The 27,245-nt window shown below is 38.6% G+C and overlaps 1 protein-coding gene across 2 annotated transcripts in view; it reads left to right on the forward strand.

Moving 5' to 3' along the window:
- The window catches only part of PLCB1 (phospholipase C beta 1), an 827,705-nt gene that overhangs the window by 598,479 nt on the left and 201,981 nt on the right, over window positions 1-27,245 (forward strand). For both annotated transcript variants that reach the window (XM_061125923.1, XM_061125924.1), the window contains exon 10: window positions 22,461-22,607. In XM_061125923.1, coding sequence (XP_060981906.1) covers window positions 22,461-22,607 — 147 coding nt within the window. The remainder of the gene's footprint in view (window positions 1-22,460; window positions 22,608-27,245) is intronic.

Raw genomic sequence — 27,245 nt, forward strand, 5'->3', positions numbered from 1 at the left:
CACACCACTCAGAATGGCCCCTCAATACAGCCACTATGGAGAACAGTTTGGAGATTCCTTAAAAAACTGGAAATAGAACTGCATACGACCCAGCAATCCCACTCCTGGGCATACACACTGAGGAAACCAGAACTGAAAGAGACATGTGTACCCCACTGTTTATAATAGCCAGGACATGGGAGCAACAAAAAAAAAATTTTTTTTTTAATTTTTCATTTATTTTTATTAGTTGGAGGCTAATTACTTTACAATACTGTAGTGGGTTTTGCCATACATTGACATGAATCAGCCATGGATTTACATGTGTTCCCCATCCTGAACCCCCCTCCCACCTCCCTCCCCATCCCATCCCTCTGGGTCATCCCAGTGCACCAGCCCCAAGCACTTGTCTCATGCATGCAGCCTGGACTGGTGATCTGTTTCACACTTGACAATATACATGTTTTGATGCTGTTCTCTCAGATCATCCCACCCTTACTTCTCCCATAGAGTCCAAAAGTCTGTTCTATACATCTGTGTCTCTTTTTCTGTCTTGCATATAGGCTTATCATTACCATCTTTCTAAATTCCATATATATGTGTTAATATACTGTATTGGTATTTATCTTTCTGGCTTACTTCACTCTGTATAGTGGCCTCCAGTTTCATCCACCTTATTAGAATTGATTCAAATGAATTCTTTTTAATGGCTGAGTAATATTCCATTGTGTATATGTACCACAGCTTTCTTATCCATTCGTCTGCCGATGGACATCTAGGTTGCTTCCATGTCCAAGCTATTGTAAACAGTGCTGCGATGAACATTGGGGTGCATGTGTCTCTTTCAATTATGGTTTCCTCGGTGTGTATGCCCAGCAGTGGCATTGCTGTGTCATATGGCAGTTCTATTTCCAGTTTTTTAAGGAATCTCCATACTGTTCTCCATAGTGGCTGTACTAGTTTGCATTCCCACCAACAGTGTAAGAGGGTTCCCTTTTCTCTGCACCCTCTCCAGCATTCATTGTTTGTAGACTTTTTGAAAGAAGCCATTCTGACTGGCATGAGATGGCACCTCATTGTGGTTTTGATTTGCATTTCTCTGATAATGAGTGATGTTGAGCATCTTTTCAAGTGTTTGTTAGCCATCTGTATGTCTTCGTTGGAGAAATGTCTGTTTAGTTCTTTGGCCCACTTTTTGATTGGGTTGTTTATTTTTCTGGAATTGAGTTGCAGGAGTTGCTTGTATATTTTTGATATTAATCCTTTGTCTGTTGTTTCATTTGCTATTATTTTCTCCTATTCTGAAGGCTGTCTTTTCACCTTGCTTATAGGTTCCTTTGCTGTGCAAAAGCTTTTAAGTTTCATTAGGTCCCATTTGTTTAGTTTTGCTTTTATTTCCAATATTCTAAGAGGTGGGTCATAAAGGATCTTGCTGTGATTTATGTCAGAGAGTGTTTTGCCTATGTTATACTCTAGGAGTTGTATAGTTTCTGGTCTTACATTTAGATCTTTAATCCATTTTGAGTTTATTTTTGTGTATAGTTTTAGAAAGTGTTCTAGTTTCATTCTTTTACAAGTGATTGGCCAGTTTTCCCAGCGCCACTTGTTAAAGAGGTTGTATTTTTTCCATTGTATATTCTTCCCTCCTTTGTAGAAAGATAAGGTGCCCATAGGTACATGGATTTATCTCTGGGCTTTCTATTTTGTTCCATGGATCTATATTTCTGTCTTTGTGCCAGTACCATACTGTCTTGATGACTGTGGCTTTGTAGTATAGTCTGAAGTCAGGCAGGTTGATTCCTCCAGTTCCATTCTTCTTTCTCAAGATTGCTTTGGCTATTCGAGGTTTTTTGTACTGCCATACAAATTGTGAAACTATTTCTTCTAGTTCTGTGAAGAATACGGTTGTTAACTTGATAGCGATTGCATTGAATCTATAGATTGCTTTGGGTAGTATACTCGTTTTCACTCTATTGATTCTTCAAGTCCATGAACATGGTCTATTTCTCCATCTGTTTGTGTCCTCTTTGATTTCTTTCATCGTGTTTTATAGTTTTCTATATATAGGTCTTTTGTTTCTTTAGGTAGATATATTCCTAAGTATTTTATTCTTTTCGTTGCAATGGTGAATGGCATTGTTTCCTTAATTTCTCTTTCTGTTTTCTCCTTGTTAGTGTATAGGAATGCAAGGGATTTCTGTGTGTTAATTTTATATCCTGCAACTTTACTATATTCATTGATTAGCTCTAGTAATTTTCTGGTAGAATCTTTAGGGTTTTCTATGTAGAGTATCATGTCGTCTGCAAACAGTGAGAGTTTTACTTCTTCTTTTCCTATCTGGATTCCTTTTACTTCTTTTTCTGCTCTGATTGCTGTGGCCAAAACTTCCAAGACTATGTTGAACAGTAGTGGTGAGAGTGGGCACCCTTGTCTTGTTCCTGATTTTAGGGGAAATGCTTTCAATTTTTCTCCATTGAGGATAATGTTTGCTGTGGGTTTGTCATATATAGCTTTTATTATGTTGAGGTATGTTCCTTCTATTCCTGCTTTCTGGAGAATTTTTGTCATAAATGGATGTTGAATTTTGTCAAAGGCTTTTTCTGCATCTATTGAGATAATCATATGGTTTTTATCTTTCAATTTGTTAATGTGCTGTATTACATTGATTGATTTGTGGATATTAAAGATTCCTTGCATTCCTGGGATAAAGCCCACTTGGTCATGGTGTATGATTTTTTTAATATGTTGTTGGATTCTGTTTGCTAGAATTTTGTTAAGGATTTTTGCATCTATGTTCATCAGTGATATTGGCCTATAGTTTTCTTTTGTGTGTGTGTGTGTGGCATCTTTGTCTGGTTTTGGAATTAGGGTGATGGTGGCCTCATAGAATGAGTTTGGAAGTTTACCTTCTTCTGCAGTTTTCTGGAAGAGTTTGAGCAAGATAGATGTTAGCTCTTCTCTAAATTTTTGGTAGAATTCAGCTGTGAAGCCATCTGGTCCTGGGCTTTTGTTTGCTGGAAGATTTCTGATTACAGTTTCGATTTCCATGCTTGTGATGGGTCTGTTAAGATCTTCTATTTCTTCCTGGTTCAGTTTTGGAAAGTTATACTTTTCTAAGAATTTGTCCATTTCTTCCAAGTTGTCCAATTTATTGGCATAGAGCTGCTGGTAGTAGTCTCTTATGATCCTTTGTATTTCTGTGTTGTCTGTTGTGATCTCTCCATTTTCCTTTCTCATTTTGTTGATTTGGTTCTTCTCCCTTTGTTTCTTAATGAGTCTGGCTAATGGTTTGTCAATTTTGTTTATCTTTTCAAAAAACCAGCTTTTAGCTTTGTTGATTATTGCTATGTGTCTCTTTTCTTTCTTTTGCATTTATTTATGCCCTAATTTTTAAGATTTCTTTCCTTCTCCTAACCCTGGGGTTCTTCATTTCTTCCTTCTCTAGCTGCTTTAGGTGTAGTTAGGTTATTTATTTGACTTTTTCCTTGTTTCTTGAGGTAAGCCTGTATTGCTATGAACCTTCCCCTTAGCACTGCTTTTACAGCATCCCATAGGTTTTGGGTTGTTGTGTTTTCATTTTCATTCATTTCTATGCATATTTTGATTTCTTTTTTGATTTCTTCTATGATTTGTTGGTTATTCAGAAGCGTGTTATTTAGCCTCCATATGTTTGAATTTTTAATAGATTTTTTTTTTTTTACCTGTAATTGAGATCTAATCTTACTGCATTGTGGTCAGAAAAGATGACTGGAATGATTTCAATTGTTTTGAATTTACCAAGGCTAGATTTATGGCCCAGGATGTGATCTATTCTGGAGAAGGTTCCATGTGCAATTGAGAAAAAGCTGAAAATTGATTGTTTTGGGGTGAAATGTCCTATAGATATCAATTAGGTCTAGCTGGTGCATTGTGTCATTTAAAGTTTGTGTTTCCTTGTTAATTTTCTGTTTAGTTGATCTATCCATAGATGTGAGTGGGATATTAAAGTCTCCCACTATTAATGTGTTACTATTAATTTCCCCTTTCATACTCATTAGCATTTGCCTTACATATTGCAGTGCTCCTATGTTGGGTGCATATATATTTATAATTGTTATATTTTCTTCTTGGATTGATCCTTTGATCGTTATGTAGTGTCCTTCTTTGTCTCTTTTCACAGCCTTTATTTGAAAGTCTATTTTATCTGATATGAGTATTGTGACTCCTGTTTTCTTTTGGTCTCTGTTTGCATAAAATATTTTTTTCCAGACCTTTACTTTCAGTCTGTAAGTGTCCCTTGTTTTGAGGTGGGTCCCTTGTAGACAGCATATATAGGGGTCTTGTTTTTGTATCCATTCAGCCAGTCTTTGTCTTTTGGTTGGGGCATTCAACCCATTTACATTTAAGGTAATTATTGATAGGTATGGTCCCGTAGCCATTTACTTTGTTGTTTTGGGTTTGAGTTTATACACTCTTTCTGTGTTTCCTGTCTAGAGAAGATCCTCTAGCATTTGTTGAAGAGCTGGTTTGGTGGTGTTGAATTCTCTCAGCTTTTGCTTGTCTGTAAAGCTTTTGAATTCTCCTTCATATCTGAATGAGATCCTTGCTGGGTACAGTAATCTGGGTTGTATGTTCTTCTCTTTCATTACTTTAACTATGTCCTGACATTCCCTTCTGGCCTGAAGAGTTTCTATTGATAGATCAGCTGTTATCCTTATGGGAATCCCTTTGTGTGTTATTTGTTGTTACTCACTTGCTGCTTTTAATATTTGTTCTTTGTGTTTGATCTTTGTTAATTTGATTAATATGTGTCTTGGGGTGTTTTGCCATGGGTTTATCCTGTTTGGGACTCTCTGGGTTTCTTGGACCTGTGTAACTATTTCCTTCCCCATTTTAGAGAAGTGTTCAGCTATTATCTCCTCGAGTATTTTCTCATGGCCTTTCTATTTTCTTCCTCTGGGACTCCTATGATTCGAATGTTGGGGCTTTTCACATTGTCTCAGAGGTCCCTGAGGTTGTCCTCATTTCTTTTGATTCTTTTTTCCTCTCTGCTTCATTTATTTCCACCATTTTATCTTCTACCTCACTTATTCTATCTTATGCCTCTGTTATTCTACTGTTGGTTCCTTCCAGAGTGTTTTTTATCTCATTTGTTGCATTATTCATTTTTAATTGACTCTTTTTTATTTCTTCTAGGTCCTTGTTAAACATTTTTTGCATCTTCTCAGTCCTTGTCTCCAGGCTATTTATCTGTAATTCCACTTTGTTCTCAAGATTTTGGATCATTTTTATTATCATTATTCTAAATTCTTTTTCAGATGGATTCCCTATCTCCTCCTCTTTTGTTTGGCTTGGTGGGCATTTTTCATGTTCCTTTACCTGCTGGGTATTTCTCTGCCTTTTCATCTTGTATAGATTGCCGTGTTTGGGGTAGCCTTTCTATATTCTAGTAGTCTGTGGTTCCTTTTTATTGTGGAGGTTTCTCCCAGTGGGTGGGGTTGGACAATTAGCTTGTCAAGATTTCCTGGTTAGGGAAGCTTGCATTGGTGTTCTGGTGCATGGAACTGGATTTCTCTCTGGAGTGCAATGGAGTGGCCAGTAGTGAGTTTTGAGATGAATCTATGTATTTGGTGTGCCTTTGGGCAGCCTGTATGTTGACACTCAGGGTTATGTTCCTGCGTTGCTAGAGAATTTGTGTGGTATGTCTTGCTCTGGAACTTATTGGCTCTTGGGTGGTGGTTGGTTTCAGTGTAGGTATGGAGGCTTTTGGATGATCTCTTATTACTTAATGTTCCCTGTAGTCAGGAGTTCTCTGGTGTTCTCAGGTTTTGGGCTTAAGTTTCCTGCCTCTGGATTTCAGTCTTATTCTTCCAGTAGCCTCAAGACTTCTCCAGCTATACAGCACTGATAATAAAACTTCTAGGTTAATGGTGAAAAGATTCTCCACAGTGAGGGACACCCAGAGAGGTTCACAGAGTTACATGAAGAAGAGGAGAGGGAGGAAGGAGATAAGAGATGAGCAGGAGGAGAAAAAGGGGGACTCGAGGAGACAGATCTATGCAGTACTCTGTTCCCTAAGTGTTCTCTGTAGCCCAGACACCCGCAGAGATTCACAGAATTGGATTGAGAAGAGAAGGAGGAAGGAGGAAATAGAGGTGATCTGGGGGAGAAAAAGGAGAGTCAAAAGTGGGAGAGAGTAATCATCACACTCCTGAGTAAAAATGGGTACTGAATATTGGATTCTTAAATGTCCAAAATTGATATCAAATACTGAAAAACAAAGATTAAAAATCTAGAGTGGAGGTTAGACTCTTAAAAATACAATATTGAAAACAAAACCAAAAACACAAAAAATTTAAGAAATATATATGAAGTTTGCTTTAAAAACGGGGTCTTTTTTGTTGCAAGGTTATAGTGGGTTATGAAAATGAAAATTAAGGAGTAATAGAGGACTTTAAAAAAATAAAAGAAAAAAAGAAAAAAATTTAAAAAATAATAATAATAGTAAAAATATATCTAGGAATTTCTCTGGAGCTGTTGCGGGCAGTGTGGCTTCGGTTCAGTTTCAGATAGCTCCTTGTTCCAGCTTACACTTCTCGATATCCATAGGCCCCTTGCGGTGCAGTCGGTGTTAACTACAGGCATTTTAATCTGTTGCACCTCTCACTTCTGAAGCGGTTCCCTTTGTCTATTTGGCTTCTGTTTGCTGGTCTCTTCAGTGTCTAATTTCCGCCCTGACACAGGCGGGTGGAGGTGGTCTCTTGTTTAGGTTCGCTGTTCAGTGGTGCTGTGGGGAGGGAGGGGCGCTGCAGACAAATGTCACTGGCCTGTGTGGGGAGCACCCGCAGTGTTCAGGCCACACTGGGTTTGCCCCTGCTCCTGGTGTGTGTGCTTTCCCCGTCTACACTGCTCAGGCTCCCGGCTGCTCTGTAGGGAGCAGGTCCTGAGTTGTGTGCGGTTCTAGTTTTCGGGTACTCCACAAAAGCGCAGACTCGGTTGGGCCTGCGTTTTGTGCCTTCCCCGGCCGAGCAGCTCAGGCAGCCAGGAGATTGACAAGCACACTGTCCCCAGGTGCGGTGCACCTACTCCCCTCCGTGGTCCCCGCCTCAGTTTCCTCATGCGCCGGTCTGGTGAACCTTGTGTCTCTTCCGGGGAGCTGGTCTCTAGCCGCGACCCTCCCAGTGGATGTCAACCATCCAGAATCTCAGGAAGTCTTTGGTTAGAGACTGGAAACCTGTTTGCAGTTAGGTAGGGGGTGCTGTCTCTGGGGCCGTTTGCCCCTTCCCCTCCCCACTGCCTCCTGCCTCCAGCGGGGGATGGGCTGGTCCGCAGCTGGCTAGCTCTTTTGTGGAATTGCTCAGTCCTTCCTTTGTTCTGCGAGCTGGCAGTGTCTTCGGTTAGGGCTTTTCACAGGTTAATTTTCTCTGTTTCTCTTTCTATCCTACAGTTTAAGTTGCTATCTCACATTAGCTCCCTCCGATTGCCCTCAGGGCATTCAGGCCGGGTCCTTACCCTAAGCAATGCCGCCTGCTCCTCTCCGTTCAGCACCCATTTGCTGGTGGCAGATGTGAGCGTCTGGGATACTTTTCTGCTGGGAGTTGCTTTTAGGCATGTAATCTGTGGGTTTTATTTATTTTTCCTCCCAGTTAGCTTGCCCTCCGAGATTCAAAAACTTCCCCCAGACCCGCCAGTGTTTGGAAACTTCCTCTATAAGGACTCCCTTCCTGGGACGGGTCTCCGTCCCTAACTCTTTTGTCTCTCTTTTTATCTTTTATATTTTGTCCTACCTCCTTTCAAAGACAATGGGCTGCTATCCAAAAGTCTACAAGCAATAAATGCTGGAGAGGGTGTGGAGAAAAGGGAACCCTCTTACACTGTTGGTGGGAATGCAAACTAGTACAGCCGCTTGGGAAAACAGTGTGGAGATTTCTTAAAAAACTGGACATAGAACTGCCATATGACCCAGCAATCCCACTTCTGGGCATACACACTGAGGAAACCAGATCTGAAAGAGACACGTGCACCCCAATGTTCATCGCAGCACTGTTTATAATAGCCAGGACATGGAAGCAACCTAGATGCCCATCAGCAGACGAACGGATAAGGAAGCTGTGGTACATATACACCATGGAATATTACTCAGCCATTAAAAAGAATTCATTTGAACCAGTTCTAATGAGATGGATGAAACTGGAGCCCATTATACAGAGTGAAGTAAGCCAGAAAGATAAAGATCATTACAGCATACTAACACATATATATGGAATTTAGAAAGATGGTAATGATAACCCTATATGCAAAACAGAAAAAGAGACACAGATGTACAGAACAGACTTTTGGACTCTGTGGGAGAAGGCGAGGGTGGGATGTTTCAAGAGAACAGCATGTATATTATCTATGGTGAAACAGACCACCGGCCCAGGTGGGATGCATGAGACAGGTGCTCGGGCCAGGTGCACTGGGAGGACCCAGGGGAATCGGCAGGGGGGGGGGGGGTGAGGGGGGATCGGGATGGGGAATACATGTAACTCCATGGCTGATTCATGTCAATGTGTGACAAAACCCACTGCAATGTTGTGAAGTAATTAGCCTCCAACTAATAAAAATAATTGAAAAAAAAAAAAAAACAAAGACAATGGGCTGTTTTTCTGGGTGCCTGATTTCTTCTGCTAGCGATCAGAAGTTGTTTTGTAGAGTTTGCTCAGCGTTCAAATGTTCTTTTGATGAATTTGTAGGGGAGAAAGTGGTCTCCCCATCCTATTCCTCCTCCATCTTAGCTCCTCCCCCTAAAAACACTTTTTTAAATTAAAAAAAAAAAGCATCCCTGGAAGGTCTCCTCTAGTCACAACAAAATTTCAAGTTTTTGTCTTCCTGACATGTTCAGGAAGACACCAATGGAGCCTCAGTCACTATCTACAAGTGGACAGAGAAAGGTCAAAGGAGGCAGAGGTCCAGTTCCTGGTCATGGCATTTAACAGTCTAAAGCCACCTGACATTTGACAGTTTCTTGCAGTAAAGATATTGCTGAGGCATGACAGGTCATATAAATGGCCATCAGGGACCATTATTTTGTCATTGCACTTTCCTCTTGTATCCCTTTATAAAATGGTTCCTCCCCACTGAAATCAGATCTTTTCATTTTTGATCACCAGCCTTTTTTTTTTTTTTCTTTTCCAATATACATGCGGCTTCTTTTGAACAAAAAAAAGGTTTGTAGAGAATTGTTTCTCCATTCTGTGAGAGACATATTTTTCCTACTTTGGTTCTAAGAAGTTCAAATAATGTATATGCTTATAAAGATCTTTAGGTGTCATTATGTGAGTGGCATATGTGAGTCCACTTGGAAGCATATCAATCTTTTATTAAGAAAATATTTAAAGGGCTTTATTTTTAGCCTTTGCCAGCTGGCATTATCCTTCTGAACTTAACTTATTTTCCTGTTGATTTTATTCCAGAAAGTCATCACATTGCTTGTAATTTTGGTTTGATGTTTCATAATCTCATTCTAATACATGACTGTTTTTTAATCTGGTAATTATCCCTAATATATTTAACCACTTGAATTCATAGAATTTTAGAACTGAAGGAAACATATAAGCCCATCAAGTTTTCTCTCCTACAGTTGAAGAATTTGTTGATTTGATTGATCAGTTACTGCTGGCAGAAAAGGAAGCCACATGTCTTGTACTGTTATTTTGACAAATACACGAATTTTGACAAATTCGTGTAGAAAAACACTGTTTTTCCCATCTTAATTCACAAGGTTTTTCTTTTGTCTGCATGCCTCGGTGGACCCGAAAGAAAAAATTGTAAGCAGCTTTGCAAAAACAGTAAGACATTGGTGGAAAAGTACTGGTGCATTTAGGTCAACAGCAACAGCAGTATTCCAGCTGTTGGTTAAATACAACGAAAGAAAATCTTCTAAGGGTGGGTTTTCTTCTGAAAGCCTTTACTAGTCAGAACTTTATTTTTAGGCTAATTCATTATGCCAAACACATCTACATTTTTTCAAATGAACTTTTGACCCCTTTAGCCAATGCCTTATAACTTACAAACCTCCAACTCCCTATCTTTACTTTTTCATTGGCTTTTCTTGATTTCAACATATCCCTGTCTAATCATTTGACACATTAAAAGTATTGCATATTTGCTCACTTAGTTAGCAACACAAAGCTTTGGGATTGAAAAGTTACTCCCAGGTGTCTGCCTACTTGCAGTCTGCAATCATATTCTGAACTGCCCTCCAAACTCACATGTCCTTATTAAATGAAGGCAAATTCCTTCACTGGGGATTTTTAAATTATTTGATATAATTAATTATAAATAATCCTTACAAACACTGACTCACTTAACTCTGTTTTTTGCTGATGTCAATCTATGCTAAAAAATATGTTAAAATCTTCGATTTCCAGGAAATAATAAAGGTAGAGTAGATAACCCAAAGGATACATTTAATGAACCTATAGAACTTTAAGCAGGTTTACATTGAACTTACCAGTTTGTTTTTTTTGTTGTTGTTGTTTGCTTGTTTGAGGGGGGTGCTGACATACATATATGTATGTGTCAATATTTCATAGTCTTTTTTGAAATGGATTTGACATGTTTCTGATTTCCTCATTAATGAATTAAGTTAAATTTTGACATGTGTTCTTTGGCATGTTTCAGAGCACAAATTGACCATAATTTTAGTATACCCATTTGGGAATTATTTTCTACCCTGTACCCTTGACTGACATCAAAATTAATCACAAGCATGGTTCAGAACCTTTCTCAACATAAGGTACTAGAGGCAATACATAGAAATTGAGGCTAAAAAGTTAAAATTAACTTACTACCCATACCATATTGGCATACAGTTTGTTTTAATTGCTTTTACAAGTTGCTGATCAGATCAAAGCATGTTTACTCTCAAGGTATCAGACACAAACACAGCCTCAGGGTCCACTGCAGCACCAAAAAAAGTGATATTTCTGGTCACACCACATTTGCATGCCTTTAGAAGGAGTGTACACTTGTGAATTTTCCTTGGGGCACACTTTATTCCAGGAATCATATTACACTCCTTCGTTGGCCCCCAAGACACCTGCATTTACTGTGTGCTTTGAGGAATAGCAGTAGAGATTGAGATGTGTGAAACTGTCATTTACGTAGGTTAAAAATGCCAGATTTTAACAATTTCATATGATTCGACCTAAGCAGATAAAAAAATCAAAATTATGCCATCCTTGGTGATCTTCCAGTTTCAAAACCATTTCTCTTCTATTTTGAATCACTAATCATCAGCGTAAATGCTGACTTTGTACCAACTGTGCACAGAGAATCGTGGTAGTTCCCAAGGAAGACAAAGAGACATGCACATCCTGCTCTGGAGTGGTGCGTGCCTGCTGTTCAAGGGGTGAATGCTCTTATTTTATGTTACATTATGATCTATTTGAAGGCAGAGGCTTTGCTCTGCTTTATGTTTCTGTGTGTTCAGTACATTGCAGAGGTTCAATAAATGTTAAGTAAGTGGAAGGTAAGCAGACAGAGGAGAAGGAAGAAATGAGGGAGGGAGGAATGGAAACTCATTTGAGAAGAAGCTGGCAAAATGGCATTAATCAGAGTGAAATGATTATTGTACACAATGCAGATGAAGGATCACCCCAAACTTCAAATGACAAACTGAAAATCACTTTACAAAAAAATAAGTAAAAATAACACCTATTTTTTTCTATTTTAAAAAGTCCCAGTGAAGCAGAGCATGGAAAGATGCAGAACCTGGTGCCCCAGTAGCCCTGATCCTAGCAAGGCTAATTCACCCTGACTTCTAAAGCTTAATTTAAGCATCCCAGATCTTCATCTTTTGTACTCTTGCTATATGATTTTTGTTCCTACTAATAAAAGGGATGAAATGGAAAGCTAGGGAGAAATTCAATTTTTTAAAAAAATGTTTTACCTCTACAGAGTTTGAAAATATTGTTGGAAACTACCTACTGGAATAACTTTGGCCCTAAGTGACATTGACTTTGGTTTGCTTACAAAAATTGAAATCAGTATGAAAGAATATAGGCATTCCACTGTAAATGAATTTCAAAGGAAGGTTTCAAAGGTGGTAACTGAAGAGTACCCATCAATCAGCATGATTGAAATGATCATCTTGGTAGGTGATGGCTATTTGAAGATATAAACTATTGCCTCTATTAGTAATTGGTCACACAAATATACCAGTGTGAGGAATTTTCTGTCACATTTCTCATTTCTAATGCAAGAGAAACAATCTTAGCACTTTTTCCTTTTATGATTATTGATATTAATCAAGGTGCATGTTAGAGTAGACTTTTTTTTTTCCCCCCAGTGGGTTTTGTCATACATTGACATGATGGAGTTTGTACTGCAGACAATTGTTCCGATTTAAGATTTCCATTTAAATAGCTCCACTCATTCAAATCCAATAACTAGATTTCTTCTTTTCATTTATTTATTAGTTCCTGGAAAATATAAAAGGTGACTTAACTATAATGTTTCCAGAATTAGGGAATGTACTCATCAGTTATTTTGAGAAATTTATTGGATGTAAAAAGATTTACACTGTGAGTAAACAGTTTTTCCATTTACAGGTGATGTATCTCTTACCATTCAAGGATAAATAATGCTCAAATCAATAAAAATGAGAATTACTAGCTATCATGTTTTTTTTTTTTTTCAAAAAAAAATTAATGAGTGGCATTTGTTTATAATTTTGTTAGTCTCTTTAATTGGTAATATTTTATAATCTGGATTCTCACCTCTGCTTCTTTCCTCTTCTTTTTTAAAAAATTTATTTATTTATCTTAGTTGGAGGCTAATTATTTTACAATACTGTAGTGGTTTTTGCCATACACTGACATGAATCAGCCATGGGTGTATATGTGTCCCCCATCCTAAACCCCCCTCCCACCTCCCTCCCTATCCCATCCCTCAGGGTCATTCCAGTGCACCAGCCCTGAGCACCCTGTCTCATGCATCAAACCTGCACTGGTGATCTATTTCACATATGGTAATAAACATGTTTCAGTGCTATTCTCTCAAATCATCCCACCCTCATCTTCTGCCACAGAGTCCAAAAGTCTGTTCTTTACATCTGTGTCTCTTTTGCTGTCTCGAATATAGGGTCATTGTTATCATCTTTCTAAATTCCATATATATGTGTTAATATACTGTATTCGTGTTTTTCTTTCTGACTTACTTCACTCTGTAAAATAGGTTCCAGTTTCATCCACCTCATTAGAACTGATTCAAATACATTCTTTTTAATAGCTGAGCAATAATCCATTGTGTATATGTACCACAGCTTTCTTATCCATTCGTCTGCCGATGGACATCTAGGTTGCTTCCATGTCCAAGCTATTGTGAACATGCTGCGATGAACATTGGGGTGCATGTGTCTCTTTCAATTATGGTTTCCTCGGTGTGTATGCCCAGCAGTGGCATTGCTGTGTCATATGGCAGTTCTATTTCCAGTTTTTTAAGGAACCTCCACACTGTTCTCCATAGTGGCTGTACTAGTTTGCATTCCCACCAACAGTGTAAGAGGGTTCCCTTTTCTCTGCACCCTCTCCAGCATTTATTGTTTGTAGACTTTTTGATAGAAGCCATTCTGACTGGCATGAGATGGCACCTCATTGTGGTTTTGATTTGCATTTCTCTGATAATGAGTGATGTTGAGCATCTTTTCAAGTGTTTGTTAGCCATCTGTGTGTCTTCTTTGGAGAAATGTCTGTTTAGTTCTTTGGTCCATTTTTTGACTGGCTTGGTTATTTTTCTGGTGTTGAGCTTCATGAACTGCTTGTATATTTTTGAGATTAATTCTTTGTCAGTTGCTTCATTTGCTTTTATTTTCTCCCATTCTGAGGGCTGTCTTTTCACCTTGCTTATAGGTTCCTTCGTTATGCAAAAGCTTTTAAGTTTAATTAGGTCCCATTTGTTTATTTGCTTTTTTCCCCATTACACTGGGAGGTTGATCATAGAGGATCCTGCTGTGATTTATGTCGGAGAGTGTTTTGCCTATGTTTTCCTCTAGGAGTTTTATAGTTTCTGGTCTTATATTTAGATCTTTAATCCATTTTGAGTTTATTTTTGTGTATGGTGTTAGAAAGTGTTCTAGTTTCATTCTTTTACAAGTGGTTGACCAGTTTTCCCAGGACCACTTGTTAAAGAGATTGTCTTTTCTCCATTGTATATTCTTGCCTCTTTTGTCAAAGGTAAGTTGTCCGTAGGGGAATAGACTTATCTTTGTGCTTTATATTTTGTTCCATTCATCTATATTTCTGTCTTTGTGCCAGTACCATACTGTCTTAATGACTGTAGTTTTGTAGTATAGTCTGAAGTCAGGCAGGTTGATTCCTCCAGTTCCATTCTTCTTTCTCAGGATTGCTTTCGCTATTCAATGTTTTTTGTATTTCCATACTAATTGTGAAATTATTTGTTCTAGTTCTCTGATAAATACCGTTGGTAGCTTGATAGGGATTGCATTGAATCTATAGATTGCTTTGGATAGTATACTCATTTTCACTATATTGATTCTTCCAATCCATGAACATGGTATATTTCTCCATTTATTTGTGTCATCTTTGATTTCTTTCATCAGTGTTTCATAGTTTTCTATATATAGGCCTTCTGTTTCTTTAGGTAGATTTATTCCTAAGTATTTTATTATTTTCATTGCAATGGTGAATGGAATCTTAATTTCTCTTTCTGTTTTCTCCTTGTTAGTGTATAGGAATGCAAGGGATTTCTGTGTGTCAATTTTATGTCCTGCAACTTTCCTATATTCATTGGTTAGCTCTAGTAATTTTCTGGTGGTGTCTTTAGGGTTTTCTATGTAGAGGACCATACATCTGCAAATAGTGAGCGTTTTAATTCTTCTTTTCCAATCTGGATTCCTTTTATTTCTTTTTCTTCTCTGATTGCTGTGGCTAAAACTTCCAAAACTATGTTGAATAGTGGTGGTGAGAGTGGGCACCCTTGTCTTGTTCCTGACTGTAAGGGAAATGCTTTCAGTTTTTCACCATTGAGGATGTTTGCTGTGGGTTTATCATATATGGCTTTTATTATGTTGCAGTATGTTCCTTCATGCCTGCTTTCTGGAGGGTTTTTATCATAAATGGAAGTTGAATTTTGTCAAAGGTTTTCTCTCCATATATTGAGATAATCATATTGTTTTTAATCTTTCAACTTGTTAATGTGATATATCGCATTGACTGATTTGCAAATATTGAAGAATCCTTGCATTCCTGGGATAAAGCCCACTTGGTCATGATGTATGAACTTTTTAATATGTTGTTGGATTCTGTTTGCTAGAATTTTGTTAAGGATTTTTGTGTCTATGTTCATCAGTGATATTGGCCTGTAGTTTTCTTTTTTGGTCGCATCTTTGTCTGGTTTTGGAATTAGGGTGATGGTGGCCTCATAGAATGAGTTTGGAAGTTTACCTTCTTCTGCAATTTTCTGGAAGAGTTTGAGTAAGATAGGTGTTAGCTCTTCTCTAAATTTTTGGTAGAATTCAGCTGTGAAGCCGTCTGTTCCTGGGCTTTTGTTTGCTGGAAGATTTCTGATTACAGTTTCAATTTCAGTGCTTGTGATGGGTCTGTTAAGATCTTCTATTTCTTCCTGGTTCAGTTTTGGAAAGTTATACTTTTCTAAAAATTTGTCCATTTCTTCCAAGATGTCCATTTTACTGGCATATAGTTGCTGATAATAGTCTCTTATGATCCTTTGTATTTCTGTGTTGTCTGTTGTGATTTCTCCATTTTTATTTCCAATTTTGTTGATTTGATTCTTCTCCCTTTTCTTCTTGATGAGTCTGGCTAATGATTTCTCTATTTTATTTTTCTTCTCTAAGAACCAGCTTTCAGTTTTGTTGATTTTTGCTATCATCTCCTTTGTATCTTTTTCAATTATATCTGCCCTAATTTTTATGATTTCCTTCCTTCTACTAACCCTGGGGTTCTTCATTTCTTCTTTTTCTACTTGCTTTAGGTGTAAAGTTAGGTTATTTATTTGATTTTTTCTCTTGTTTCTTGAGATATGCTTGTACTGTTATGAACAGTACACCTTAACACCCTTTTACTGAATCTCATAGGTTTTGGGTTGTTGTGTTTTCATTTTCATTCATTTCTATGCATATTTTGATTTCTTTTGAGTTATTCTGTGATTTGTTGGTTATTCAAAATTGTGTTGTTTAGCCTCCATATGTTTGTATTTTTAATAGATCTTTTCCTGTAGTTGACATCTAATTTTGTTGCATTCTGATCAGAAAAAATGTTTGAAATGGTTTCAATATTTTTGAATTTACCAAGGCTAGATTTATGGCCCAGGATGTGATCTATCCTGTAGAATGTTCCGTGTGCACTTGAGAAAAAGGTGAAATTCGTTATTTTGGGGTGAAATGTCCTATAGATATCAATTAGGCCTAACTGATCCATTGTATCATTTGAAGCTTGTGTTTCCTTGCTAATTTTCTGTTTAGTTGATCTATCCATAGGTGTTAAAGTGAAAGTGAAGTCGCTCAGTCGTGTCCAACTCTTTGCGACCCCATGGACTGTGGCCTATCAGTCTCCTCCATCCATGGGATTTTCCAGGCAAGGGTACTGGAGTGGGTTGCCATTTCCTTCTCCAGGGGATCTTCACGACCCAGGGATTGAACCCAGGTCTCCTACATTGAAGGCAGATATTTTACCATCTGAGCCACCAGGGAAGCTTATTTATCCATAGGTGTGAGTGGGGTATTAAAGTCTCCCACTATTATTATGTTACTGTAAATTTCCCCTTTCATATTTCTTAGCATTTGCCTTACATATTTGTGGTGCTCCTATGTTGGGTGAATATATATTTGTAATGGTTATATCTTCTTCTTGGATTGATCCTTTGATCATTTTGTAGTATCCTTCTTTGTCTTTTCACAGCCTTTATTTCAAAGTCTATTTTTTCTGGTATGAGTGTTGCTACTTCTGCTTTTTTTTTTTTTGGTCTCCATTTGCATGAAATATCTTTTTCCAGACCTTCACTTTCAGTCTGTATGTGTCCCTTATTTTGAGGCAGATCTCTTGTAGACAGCATATATAGGGATCTTGTTTTTTTATCCATTCAGCCAGTCTTTGTCTTTTGGTTGGGACATTCAACCCATTTACATTTAAGGCAATTATTGATAAGTATGATCCCGTTGCCATTTACTTTGTTATTTTGGGCTCAAGTTTATAAACCTTTTCTGTGTTTCCTGTCTAGAGAAGATCCTTTGGCATTAGTTGAACAGCTGGTTTGGTGGTTCTGAATTTTCTCAGCTTTTGCTTGTCTGTAAAGCTTTTGATTTCTCCTTCATATTTGAATGAGATCCTTGCTGGGTATAGTAATCTGGGTTGTAGGTTTTTCCTCTTTCATCACTTTAACTATGTGCTGCCATTCCCTTCTGGCCTGAAAAGTTTCTATTGAAAGATCAGCTGTTATCCTTATGGAGATCCCCTTGTGTGTTATTTGTTGTTTTTCCCTTGCTGATTTTAATATTTGCTCTTTTTGTTTGATCTTCATTAATTTGATTAATATGTGTCTTGGGGTGTTTCACCTTGGGTTTATCCTGTTTGGGATTCTCTGGGTTTCTTGGATTTGAGTGGCTATTTCCTTTCTCATTTTAGGGAAGTTTTCACTATTATCTCCTCGAGTATTTTCTCATGGACTTTCTTTTTGTCTTCTTCTTCTGAGACTCCTCTGATTCAAATGTTGGGGCATTTAACATTGTTCCAGAGGTCTCTGAGGTTGTCCTCATTTCTTTTAATCCTTTTTTCTTTTTTTCTTCTCTGCTTCACTTATTTCCACCATTCTATCTTCCATCTCACTTATCCTATCTTCTGCCTCAGTTACTCTACTTTTGGTTCCCTCCAGAGTGCTTTTGACCTCAGTTATTGCATTATTCATTATTGATTAATGCTTTTTTATTTCTTGTAAGTCCTTGTTAAACAGTTTTTGCATCTTCTCAATCTTTGTCTGTAGTCTATTTATCTGTAACTCCATTTTGTTTTCAAGATTTTGAATCATCTTTACTATCATTATTCTGAATTCTTTTTCAGGTAGACTCCCTATCTCCTCCTCTTTTGTTTGGTTTGGTGGGCATTTATCATGTTTCTTTACCTGCTGAATATTTCTCTGCCTTTTCATTTTGTTTAGATTGCTGTGTTTGGGGTGGTGTTTCTGTATACTGGAAGTTTGTGGTTCCACTTTATTGTGTGGTTTGCCCCCTGTGGGTATGGTTGGACTAGTGGTTTGTCAAGGTTTCCTGGTTAGGGAAGCCTGCATCAGTGTTCTGATGGGTGGAGCTGGATCTCTTCTCTATGGAGTGCAATGTAATGTCCAGTAGTGAGTTTTGAAGTGTCCATGGGTTTGGTGTCTTTGGACAGCCTGTATTTTAATACTCAGGGCTATGTTCCTGCGTTGCTGGAGGATTAGCTTGGAATGTCTTGCTCCAGAATTTGTTGGTTCTTGGGTGGAGCTTGGTTTCAGTGTAGGTATGGAGGCTTTTGGATAAGCCCTTGTCAATTAATGTTCCCTGGAGTCAGGAGTTTTCTGGTGTTCTCAAGTTTTGGATTTAAGCCTCCTGCCTCTGGTTTTCAGTCTTATTCTTACAGTAGCCTTGAGACATCTCCATCCATACAGCACAGGTGATAAAACATCTAAGTTAATGGTGAAAAGATTCCCCACAGTGAGGGACACCCAGAAAGGTTCACAGAGTTACATGAAGAAGAGAAAAGGGAGGAGGGAGATAGAGGTGACTAGGAGGAGAAGAGGGTGAATCAAAAGGGGAGAGAGCAATCTAGCCCGTAATCAATTCCCTATGTGCTCTCCATAGTCTGGAACACTCAGAGAGGTTCGTGTAGTTACATAGAGAAGAGAAGAGGGAGGAAGAAGATAGAGATGACCAGGAGGAGAGGAGGGGGAGTCAAAAGGAGAGAGACAGGTCTAGCCAGTAATCAGTTCCCTGAGTGTTCTCCACTGCCCAGAACACCCAGAGAGATTCAGAGAGTTAAGTAGAGAAGAGAAGGCGGAGGGAGGAGATAGAGGTGACCTGGGGAGAAAAGGGAGAGTCAAAAGGGGAGAGAGCAATCAAGCCAGTAATCATACCCCTAAGTAAAAATGGGTACTGAAGATTAGATTCTTAGAGGTACAAAATTGATAACATATACCAGAAAGCAAAGATTAAAAATCTAGAGCAGAGGTTAGACTCTCAAAAATACAATATTAAAAAAAAAAAAAAATTGCAAAAAATATAAAATCTATATATATGGATTTGCTTTAAAAATAGGGTCTTTTTTTCAAGGTAATAGTAGGTTATAAAAATGAAAATTAAAGGAGTAATAAAGAACTTAAAAATTTAAAAAGATAATATTAAAAATATATCTAGGAATTTCTCTGGAGCTGTTGAGGGCAGTGAAGGGTCAGTTCAACATCAGATAGTTCCTTTTTCCAGCTTATACTTCTTCTCAAGGTCTATAGGCCCCTTCCAATGTAGTCAGTGTTAACTACAGGGTTTTAATCTGTTGCACCTGTCACTTCCAGACCGGTTCCCTCTTCTTTGTTTATTTTGGCTTCCTCTGTTTGCAAGTCTCTTCAGTGTCTAATTTCCACCCTAACACAAGGGGGCTAAGGTGGTCACTTATTTAAGCTCACTTGTTCAGTTGTGCTGTGGGGAGGGAGTAACCCTGCAAACAAATATCACTGGTGTGCGTGGGGCGTGCTCACAGTGCCTGGGCCACACTGGGTTTGCCCCAGCTCACGACGTGTGTGCTTTCCCGGTCTACACTGCTCAGGCTCCAGGCTGCTCTATAGGGAGACTGTCCAAAGCAGGCTTTGGGTTGCGTGCACTTCCCAGGTCTAAGCTGCTCAGGTTCAGGTTCTCAGGTACTCCACAGAGGCACAGACTCTGATGGGCCTGCAGTTTGTCCCCTTCCCAGATCCGAGCAGCTCCAGCAACTAGGTGCTGGCGAGTGCACTCTCCCAGGTGGTCTGTGCATCTTAACCACCTCCCCCATCTCCCAGCCACTTGGTTTCCCAGGTACGCTGTGAATGCACCATCTCAGGTGTGCTGTGTGACTTCTCTGGGGAGCTGATCTCTGACTGAGATCCTCCTGGTGGATGTCCACCATCCAAAATCCCAGGAAGACGTGATTAGCAACTGGGAGCCTGCTCGCAGTTTGGAGGAGGATGCCATCTCCGGGACTGAGATTGCCCCTTGCCTTCTGGCTCTGGCTCTCGCCCGCCTGCCTCTCTGCCTCCAGCCGGGGATGAGCCAGTCCGCAGCTGGCTAACTCTCCTCTGGTATTTGCTCAGTCCTTTGTTCTGTGAGTGGGCCCAGCAGTGCCTTAGATTTGAGCTTTTCACGGGAAAGTTCTCTCTCTTTTTTTTTTTTTTCTATCTCTGGCTATCCCATGGTTTTGTGTTGCTATCTCACTTTAGCTCCCTCAGATTGCCCTCAGGGGTTTCAGGCCCAGTCTTTACCCTAAGCAATGCAGCCTGCGCCTCCCTGTTCAGCCTCTGCTCGCTGGTGGTGGACGCAAGCGTCTGGGCTACTTCTCCACTGGGAGTTGCGGTTAGGCATGTAATCTGTGGTTTTTGTTTTTCTTTTTTTAATTTTCCTCTCCCAGTTATGATGCCCTCTGAGATTCCAAAACTCCCCACAGGACCTCCAGTGAGAGGGTTTCCTGGTGTTTGGAAATTTCTCCTTCATGTCTCCCTCCCCAGGACAGGTCTCCATCCCTAACTTTTCTTGTGTCTCTTTTTATCTTTTGCATTTTGTCCTACCTCCTTTGGAGGAGAATGAGCTGCCTTTCTGGGTGCCTGGTGTCCTCTGCCAGCATTCAGAAGTTGTTTTGTGGAAGTTTCTCAGCATTCAAATGATCTTTTGATGAACTTCTGGGGGAGAACGTGGTCTCCCCATCCTATTCCTCTGGCATCTTAGGACTGCCCCCCTGCTATCATGTTTTTACCTCTGAGTTTGACATCAGGATGAAGAGAAGGCGAACCATTGGTGAAAGAGTAAATTGCTAGAACTTTTAACAGAAAGCAAATTGGTTATGTATACTAAAAGTCTGAAAAATATGCAGTCTTTGAACCAGCAATTATATTTCAGAGAACTCATTCTGAGGAAAAAGTTTGTACAAAGATTCAACTACCAGAGTATTCAATACAATATTATTTATACTAGTGAAAAATGAGAACTTCAAAGATAATGGAATATTATTTACTCATGTTATAACTCTATATAGTTTATAATACATAAAATATTAATATTATATGGTTATGTTCATAATATATTTTTCAGTTAATATGTACATATACATATATGTATGTATGTGTGTGTGTGTGTGTGTGTATATATATATATATATATATAGGGTTGCATCTTCATAAAAGAACTATACATACACATGCATACATACATTTCTTCCTCTGGAAGTGTATATACTAGGATTTTAATAGTAATTCTCTCTGAAGGAAGAGTTTGGCATGTTCAGAAAACTTTCAGTTTTCTTCCCTCTCTGCTCATGTCATTTCCTAATTTTTCTTCCATAAACATATACTACTTTTATATTAATACAAAACTTTTTCAACAAGGAAAAAGAAATACTGTCCTCTAACATTTATCAGAAAGATCTTCACTATTCACAAATGCACTGGTGGTTGTGTTTGTTTTGTTTCTTTGGTTGGTTGGTTGGTTTTTGAGGCTTTGATTGTTAAGATTGAAGAAACAAACTATAATGATGAACCAAAATCATGAAGATGGCTCTCTCCATGTATTGTATAAAAATTACTTTAGTAACAATAAAGAATTATCTCAATATTTAGTATTAGTCACCTCAGAAAGATTACAATAACAAAAAAATTCTAAATAGAATCTGAGCAAACTAAAGTGTGAGTCATATTTATTTCATTTAAAATAAAGTCATTCTAAAGAAGAAATGTTAAGGACCTTCATTTTTATGAACATTCAGATTTTTATTCCTCAGTTATGGTCATATTATTTTCCTTTTCAGAGGAAAAAGATTATTATTTGAAAACATTTTCACTTTATTTTAAATAATAAAGCCATGTGTGAATAAGTCTTTTGATTATGAAAGTAACATGTTTCTATGAGAGAACATTGGGAAATGTACCCTTGACTTTACTACCCAGAGATAAACACTAAAAACATTTTGGTGTCCGTGCATAGGATTGTAACCAATCTTATATTTTATAAACAGTTGATCCATGTTTAGGGATTTGAATTCTCTGAAAGTCTGTGAGACTCATGTAATTACATTTTTCTCTACTATTTCTGGCATTTGGGGATAAATATAGTAAAGCAGCATGACCCTAGATTACTGTTTATCCATATCAATTGCAACTGGGGTAATGTTTTTCATCTTGGATGCTACTAGAGTTTTCTGCAAAATAATAATATGATATCAGAAACCCATAAAAATAATACATTCATGTTCCTCCTAACTTTTCATTTCCTCTAGGACAGATATCAGTGGATGGATTTATGCGCTATCTGAGTGGAGAAGAAAATGGTGTAGTTTCGCCTGAGAAACTGGATTTGAATGAAGATATGTCTCAGCCCCTTTCTCACTATTTCATTAATTCCTCACACAACACCTACCTCACAGGTATGAGTTTATAGTTCTTTGACAATTATTCTAGCCAGTCTGACCGAATGTCACCAACCTCTGCTTTCTGTTGTTCAAAAGTACAGGTGGATTTCCTTTCACTTCCTGACTAGAGGCTCTTCCATGACTAGAGGCTCTTCCCAAAAGTAACAATATCATTTATTCACATGTCCTTCTTGCCTGGAGATCACCATGGACAGAGGAGCCTGGCAGGCTACAATCCATGGAGTTGCAAAGAGCTAGACACAACTGAGCAACTAATACTGTAACACACTTCCTATGTTTTCAACTCATCTAAAATGTATCCATGTCTGATATCTTCAGACCAATGGAATTTTTATGTAACTGAATTCATTCTTACAGTGGACTTCAATCCATTTATTATCCTGTCTAGTTCTCTGGACCATTTTCATCTACAGAAAAGTTCCAAAACCCTAAATAACTTTGGCTTTAAGGTAAATTAATAATTTTGCTCAAAGTGGACAGGACTTTATTATTGCTGTTGTTTAGCTGCTAAGTTGTGTCTGACTTTTGTAACCCCATGGACTGTATCACACCAGGCCCTGCTGTCCATAGAATTTCTCAGGCAAGAATACTGGAGTGGGTTAGTGTATTACCGTTTCCTTCTCCAGGGAATTTTCTTGACCCAGGATCAAACCCACATCTCCTGCTTGGCAGGCAGATTCTTAACCACTGAGCCACCAGGGAAGGGACACGGCTTTAGACATAAACAAATTTCTTGTGAGCAACAACTTATACTTTTTTGTAAATATTATAATAAAGGAGGAAGAAAGCAACACTATGTTTCCTAGTCAGTTCAGTTCAGTCGCTCAGTCGTGTCCGACTCTTTGTGACCCCATGAATCACAGCACGCCGTGTCTCCCTGTCCATCACCAGCTCCTGGAGTCTACTCAAACCCATGTCCATTGAGTCTGTGATGCCATCCAGCCATCTCATCCTCTGTTATCCCCTTCTCCTCCTGCCCCCAATCCCTCCCAGCATCAGGGTCTTTTCCAGTGAGTGAACTCTTTGCATGAGGTGCCCAAAGTACTTTCCTAATTTGGCCCTAAATTGAGGATGGTCAATTTAGTAGATTGACAATCTAGTTTTAGTAGATTGTTAAATAGAAAAAATATTAAAACATATATATATTATCTCTATGTAGTTTAGAATTAAAAGTTTAATAAATACCAATTTCTATAAGCTAAAAATGTTTTTATAATCATATATTTCTTGCAGAATACTCTCTGATTACTAGCTTTGGAAAGACTGTAAAAAAAAGACCTACTGGTTAAAAAAAAAAAAAAAAACTTTTAAAAACCTTATCATGCTCTTGCTTCACACAATCCATTATCCAAATGAATATAGGATAGCAAGACCTTAAGACCCATAATGCAAACAAAGTAAAGTCTCGGGTCTCATTTGGTATCTGTAAGTGGTAGCTGCTCGCCATGCCTTAGGGGTGGTTCTGATGCGTTTATGCCTTATTGCCTGGGGGCGTATGGTTTGTGTAGCAAGACAGACCAACAATGCCATGTGCATAATGGCAGTGAGATCCAGGCACTGAATATGTGTGGGGTTTTCACAGGGTTCAGCCATCTGACAAATAAGCAGTTCTTTCTTCTAAATTCCTTAAAGAAATCCATTCCTGTAGACATAAATGTATGTTGTGCTGGCATCAAATCCAGCATTGGCCTGATAGCCCATACTTGGTGAAAATAGCTTAGAGTAGAAATGCCTCTTAGACAGATATGTGGCTACTGGACAGCTGGAATGGGCACTCTCAGGATGGTTCTATATGATCCTAGACCATCTAGTCAGAATCATACGCTGAGTTCTACCATCAGTTGAACTGCAGCAGCATGATTTTCTTGAAAATTGGATGGCTCTCAGACTACTTGTGGCCTGTTTTGTTTCAACCACATTACCTACCTAGAGAGACTCATGGTATAAAACTAATTAGATTCACGTTTGGCTCATCATAAACCCATTCTGGTCATCTCTTCTTGTATAACCAATCACATGAAAACTCATGGGCATAAAAGAGCCACCATTTTATTTTGGTCCATATTCTATAGGTCAAGAACTCAGACAAGGCACAGAGCAGATGGTTTGTTTCTGTTCTCTGTCGTCTTGGGCTCCAGCTGGGAAGCCAATGCCCTGGGTGATTTAGACACCTTGGTTGTGGGAATCATCTAGAAGCTTCTCCACAAGCATGTCTGGCACTTGGGTTAGTGACACAATAGCTGGGCTCAGTTAGAACTGATGACCTAATTGCCTGTAAGGCCTCCCCGTGTGGCTTGGACTTCCTCAGGTTAGGTGGGCATCTTACATGGCAGCTATAGCTGCCAAAACAAGTGTTCCAAAGAACACGGAGGAACTTATTGGCCTTTGTGCACTTAGCCTCTGAAGTTCCATACTGTCACTGCTTTATTTGTCAAAAAAGTCACAACCCTACCCAGTTTCGAGGTAGGGGGTGTAGACCACAGCCCTCAATGGGAGGAATGTTAGAATATTTTTAGTCTTCTTTTAAAATTACTACAGGTTTCATAGCTTCAAGAAGAGAGTCTCCACTTAGCCCACTTTCTTGAATTCAGTTTCCTAGGCTTATTATAAAAGTTTCACAGCTCCCACTCAAATTGTTAAGACTTTGTAAAGGACTTTTTTCCCGTCTCAGAGATCCTTAATCTTATTTGGTGCCATTGATGTATATGGCACTCTGGTGAAGCCTATGAACCCTTCTAAGGATTTTAAATGCATAAAATAATGTATGTAAAATTAAAGAGGAAATAAACTCCATTAAAATATTTTTATCAAATATTAAAAAACAAATTTGTGACACAACTGTGTATATTTTATTAACACAGTTTAAATCATATATATTTTATTAACATAATTTTTAAGACTCATAAACAAGGCATGTGGTATTTGTAACAGTTGAAATATGATATGAAAATGTCTGTGATTTCTAGTAGTTACAAAGTCACAGTCCCACTAATACTACAGTGATTTGTGACCTACATTCATAACTGAAGAGAATGTTAAATTGCACATGGTGGTTTGAGTTGAAGATGTGATCATTTTTCTCATCTAAGTTTGAGGAGGTCTATAGAAGCTGAAGATGCAGGAGACCCTGGTTTGATTCCTGGGCCAGGAAGATCCCCTGGAGAAGGGACAGGCTGCCCACTTCAGTATTCTTGGGCTTCCCTGGTGGCTCAGACAGTAAAGAATCCACCTGCAAAGCGGGAGACCTGGGTTCAGTCCCTGGGTTGGGAAGTTCCCCTGGAGAAGGGAAAGAAAGGCTCTACCCACTCCAGTATTCTGGCCTAGAGAATTCCATGGACCCTATAGTCCATGGGATCACAGAGTCTGACGCAACTGACTGACTTTCACTTTCACTTTGATGGAAGCTCAAGTTAAGAGTCTAGATCTTTGACTTAATAGGATACTAAGAAATGTAACTGTGAAGACTTGGACACATGATTGAATCTTGCATTCATCATATACTTAGGACCACAAAACTCATAAAAATGTATGTTCAGGTAAATTCTAGACGTTGTTTCATCTAGAAGTCACAATATGCAGTAATTTTACAAATAGCTCCTTTTAAGTCCAAAAATGAATATATTTACATCCATTAGTATCTATGCTGCTGCTGCTGCTAAGTCACTTCAGTCGTTTCCGACTCTGTGCGACCCCATAGAGGGCAGCCCACCAAGCTCCTCCATCCCTGGGATTCTCCAGGCAAGAATACTGGAGTGGTTTGCCATTTCCTTCTCCAATGCATGCATTCATGCTAAGTCACTTCAGTCGTGTCCGACTCTGCACGACCCCGTGGAATGCAGCCCATCAGGCTCCTCTGTCTACAGGATTCTCCAGGCAAGAGTACTGGAGTGGGTCGCCATTTCCTTCTCTGATTAGTATCTATATTATTTGCCATATAATAAAAGAGACAATGGTACCAAAACAATTGAGTCTTAAGTTTGACTGGGTGTGTGTATATATATATATCATTATGGACTTAAAGCTTTCAGAGTTTATGTAGATTCACTCATATGTATATTCACTCTATTCTCCTTTTGATGTCATATTGTCTCAGCTGTGGTCAGTGGGAGCATTTTTTTATGTTGGCTGCTCTCTCTTCTTAACATGACCCATTGATCTTTGAAAATGTCCTTATTTTCTGGCACATAGAGATCTTGCAGACTCACCTTGTTCCTTCCTGCACCATGCATGGAATCAGACTTTTCCCTCAATGAGCCCTTGTTGCTTTTAGTGTGAAAAATATGTGTATGAGTAACAACAATTTGAACCCTGTGCTAGGGAATGTTGTTTCTGGACCATTTCATTGAACAAAGCGAGAAAAGAGACTTTTTGTTTTCTTGTGAAAGCACAAGAGTTCACTTAATGATTTCTATTCCTTCCAATTTAAATTCTTGATTCTATAGCTGTGCTTCCTTTATCAGTCTTGATACCTTGCAAACTATGCATAATCACTCATTTGCTTTACTGGCAACACAATAATAACAGTAAGAAAATTGTTCGATATCAATGCAAACAATAAAACTACAAAATACTGTTAAATTTTTCTCAGCAGCTCTGTTTTTTTAATTGCTTTTTGCTAAGTATTTTTAATCC

Source organism: Dama dama, chromosome 23, assembly GCF_033118175.1.
Source record: "Dama dama isolate Ldn47 chromosome 23, ASM3311817v1, whole genome shotgun sequence".
In the NCBI taxonomy this organism is placed as follows: Eukaryota; Metazoa; Chordata; class Mammalia; order Artiodactyla; family Cervidae; genus Dama; species Dama dama.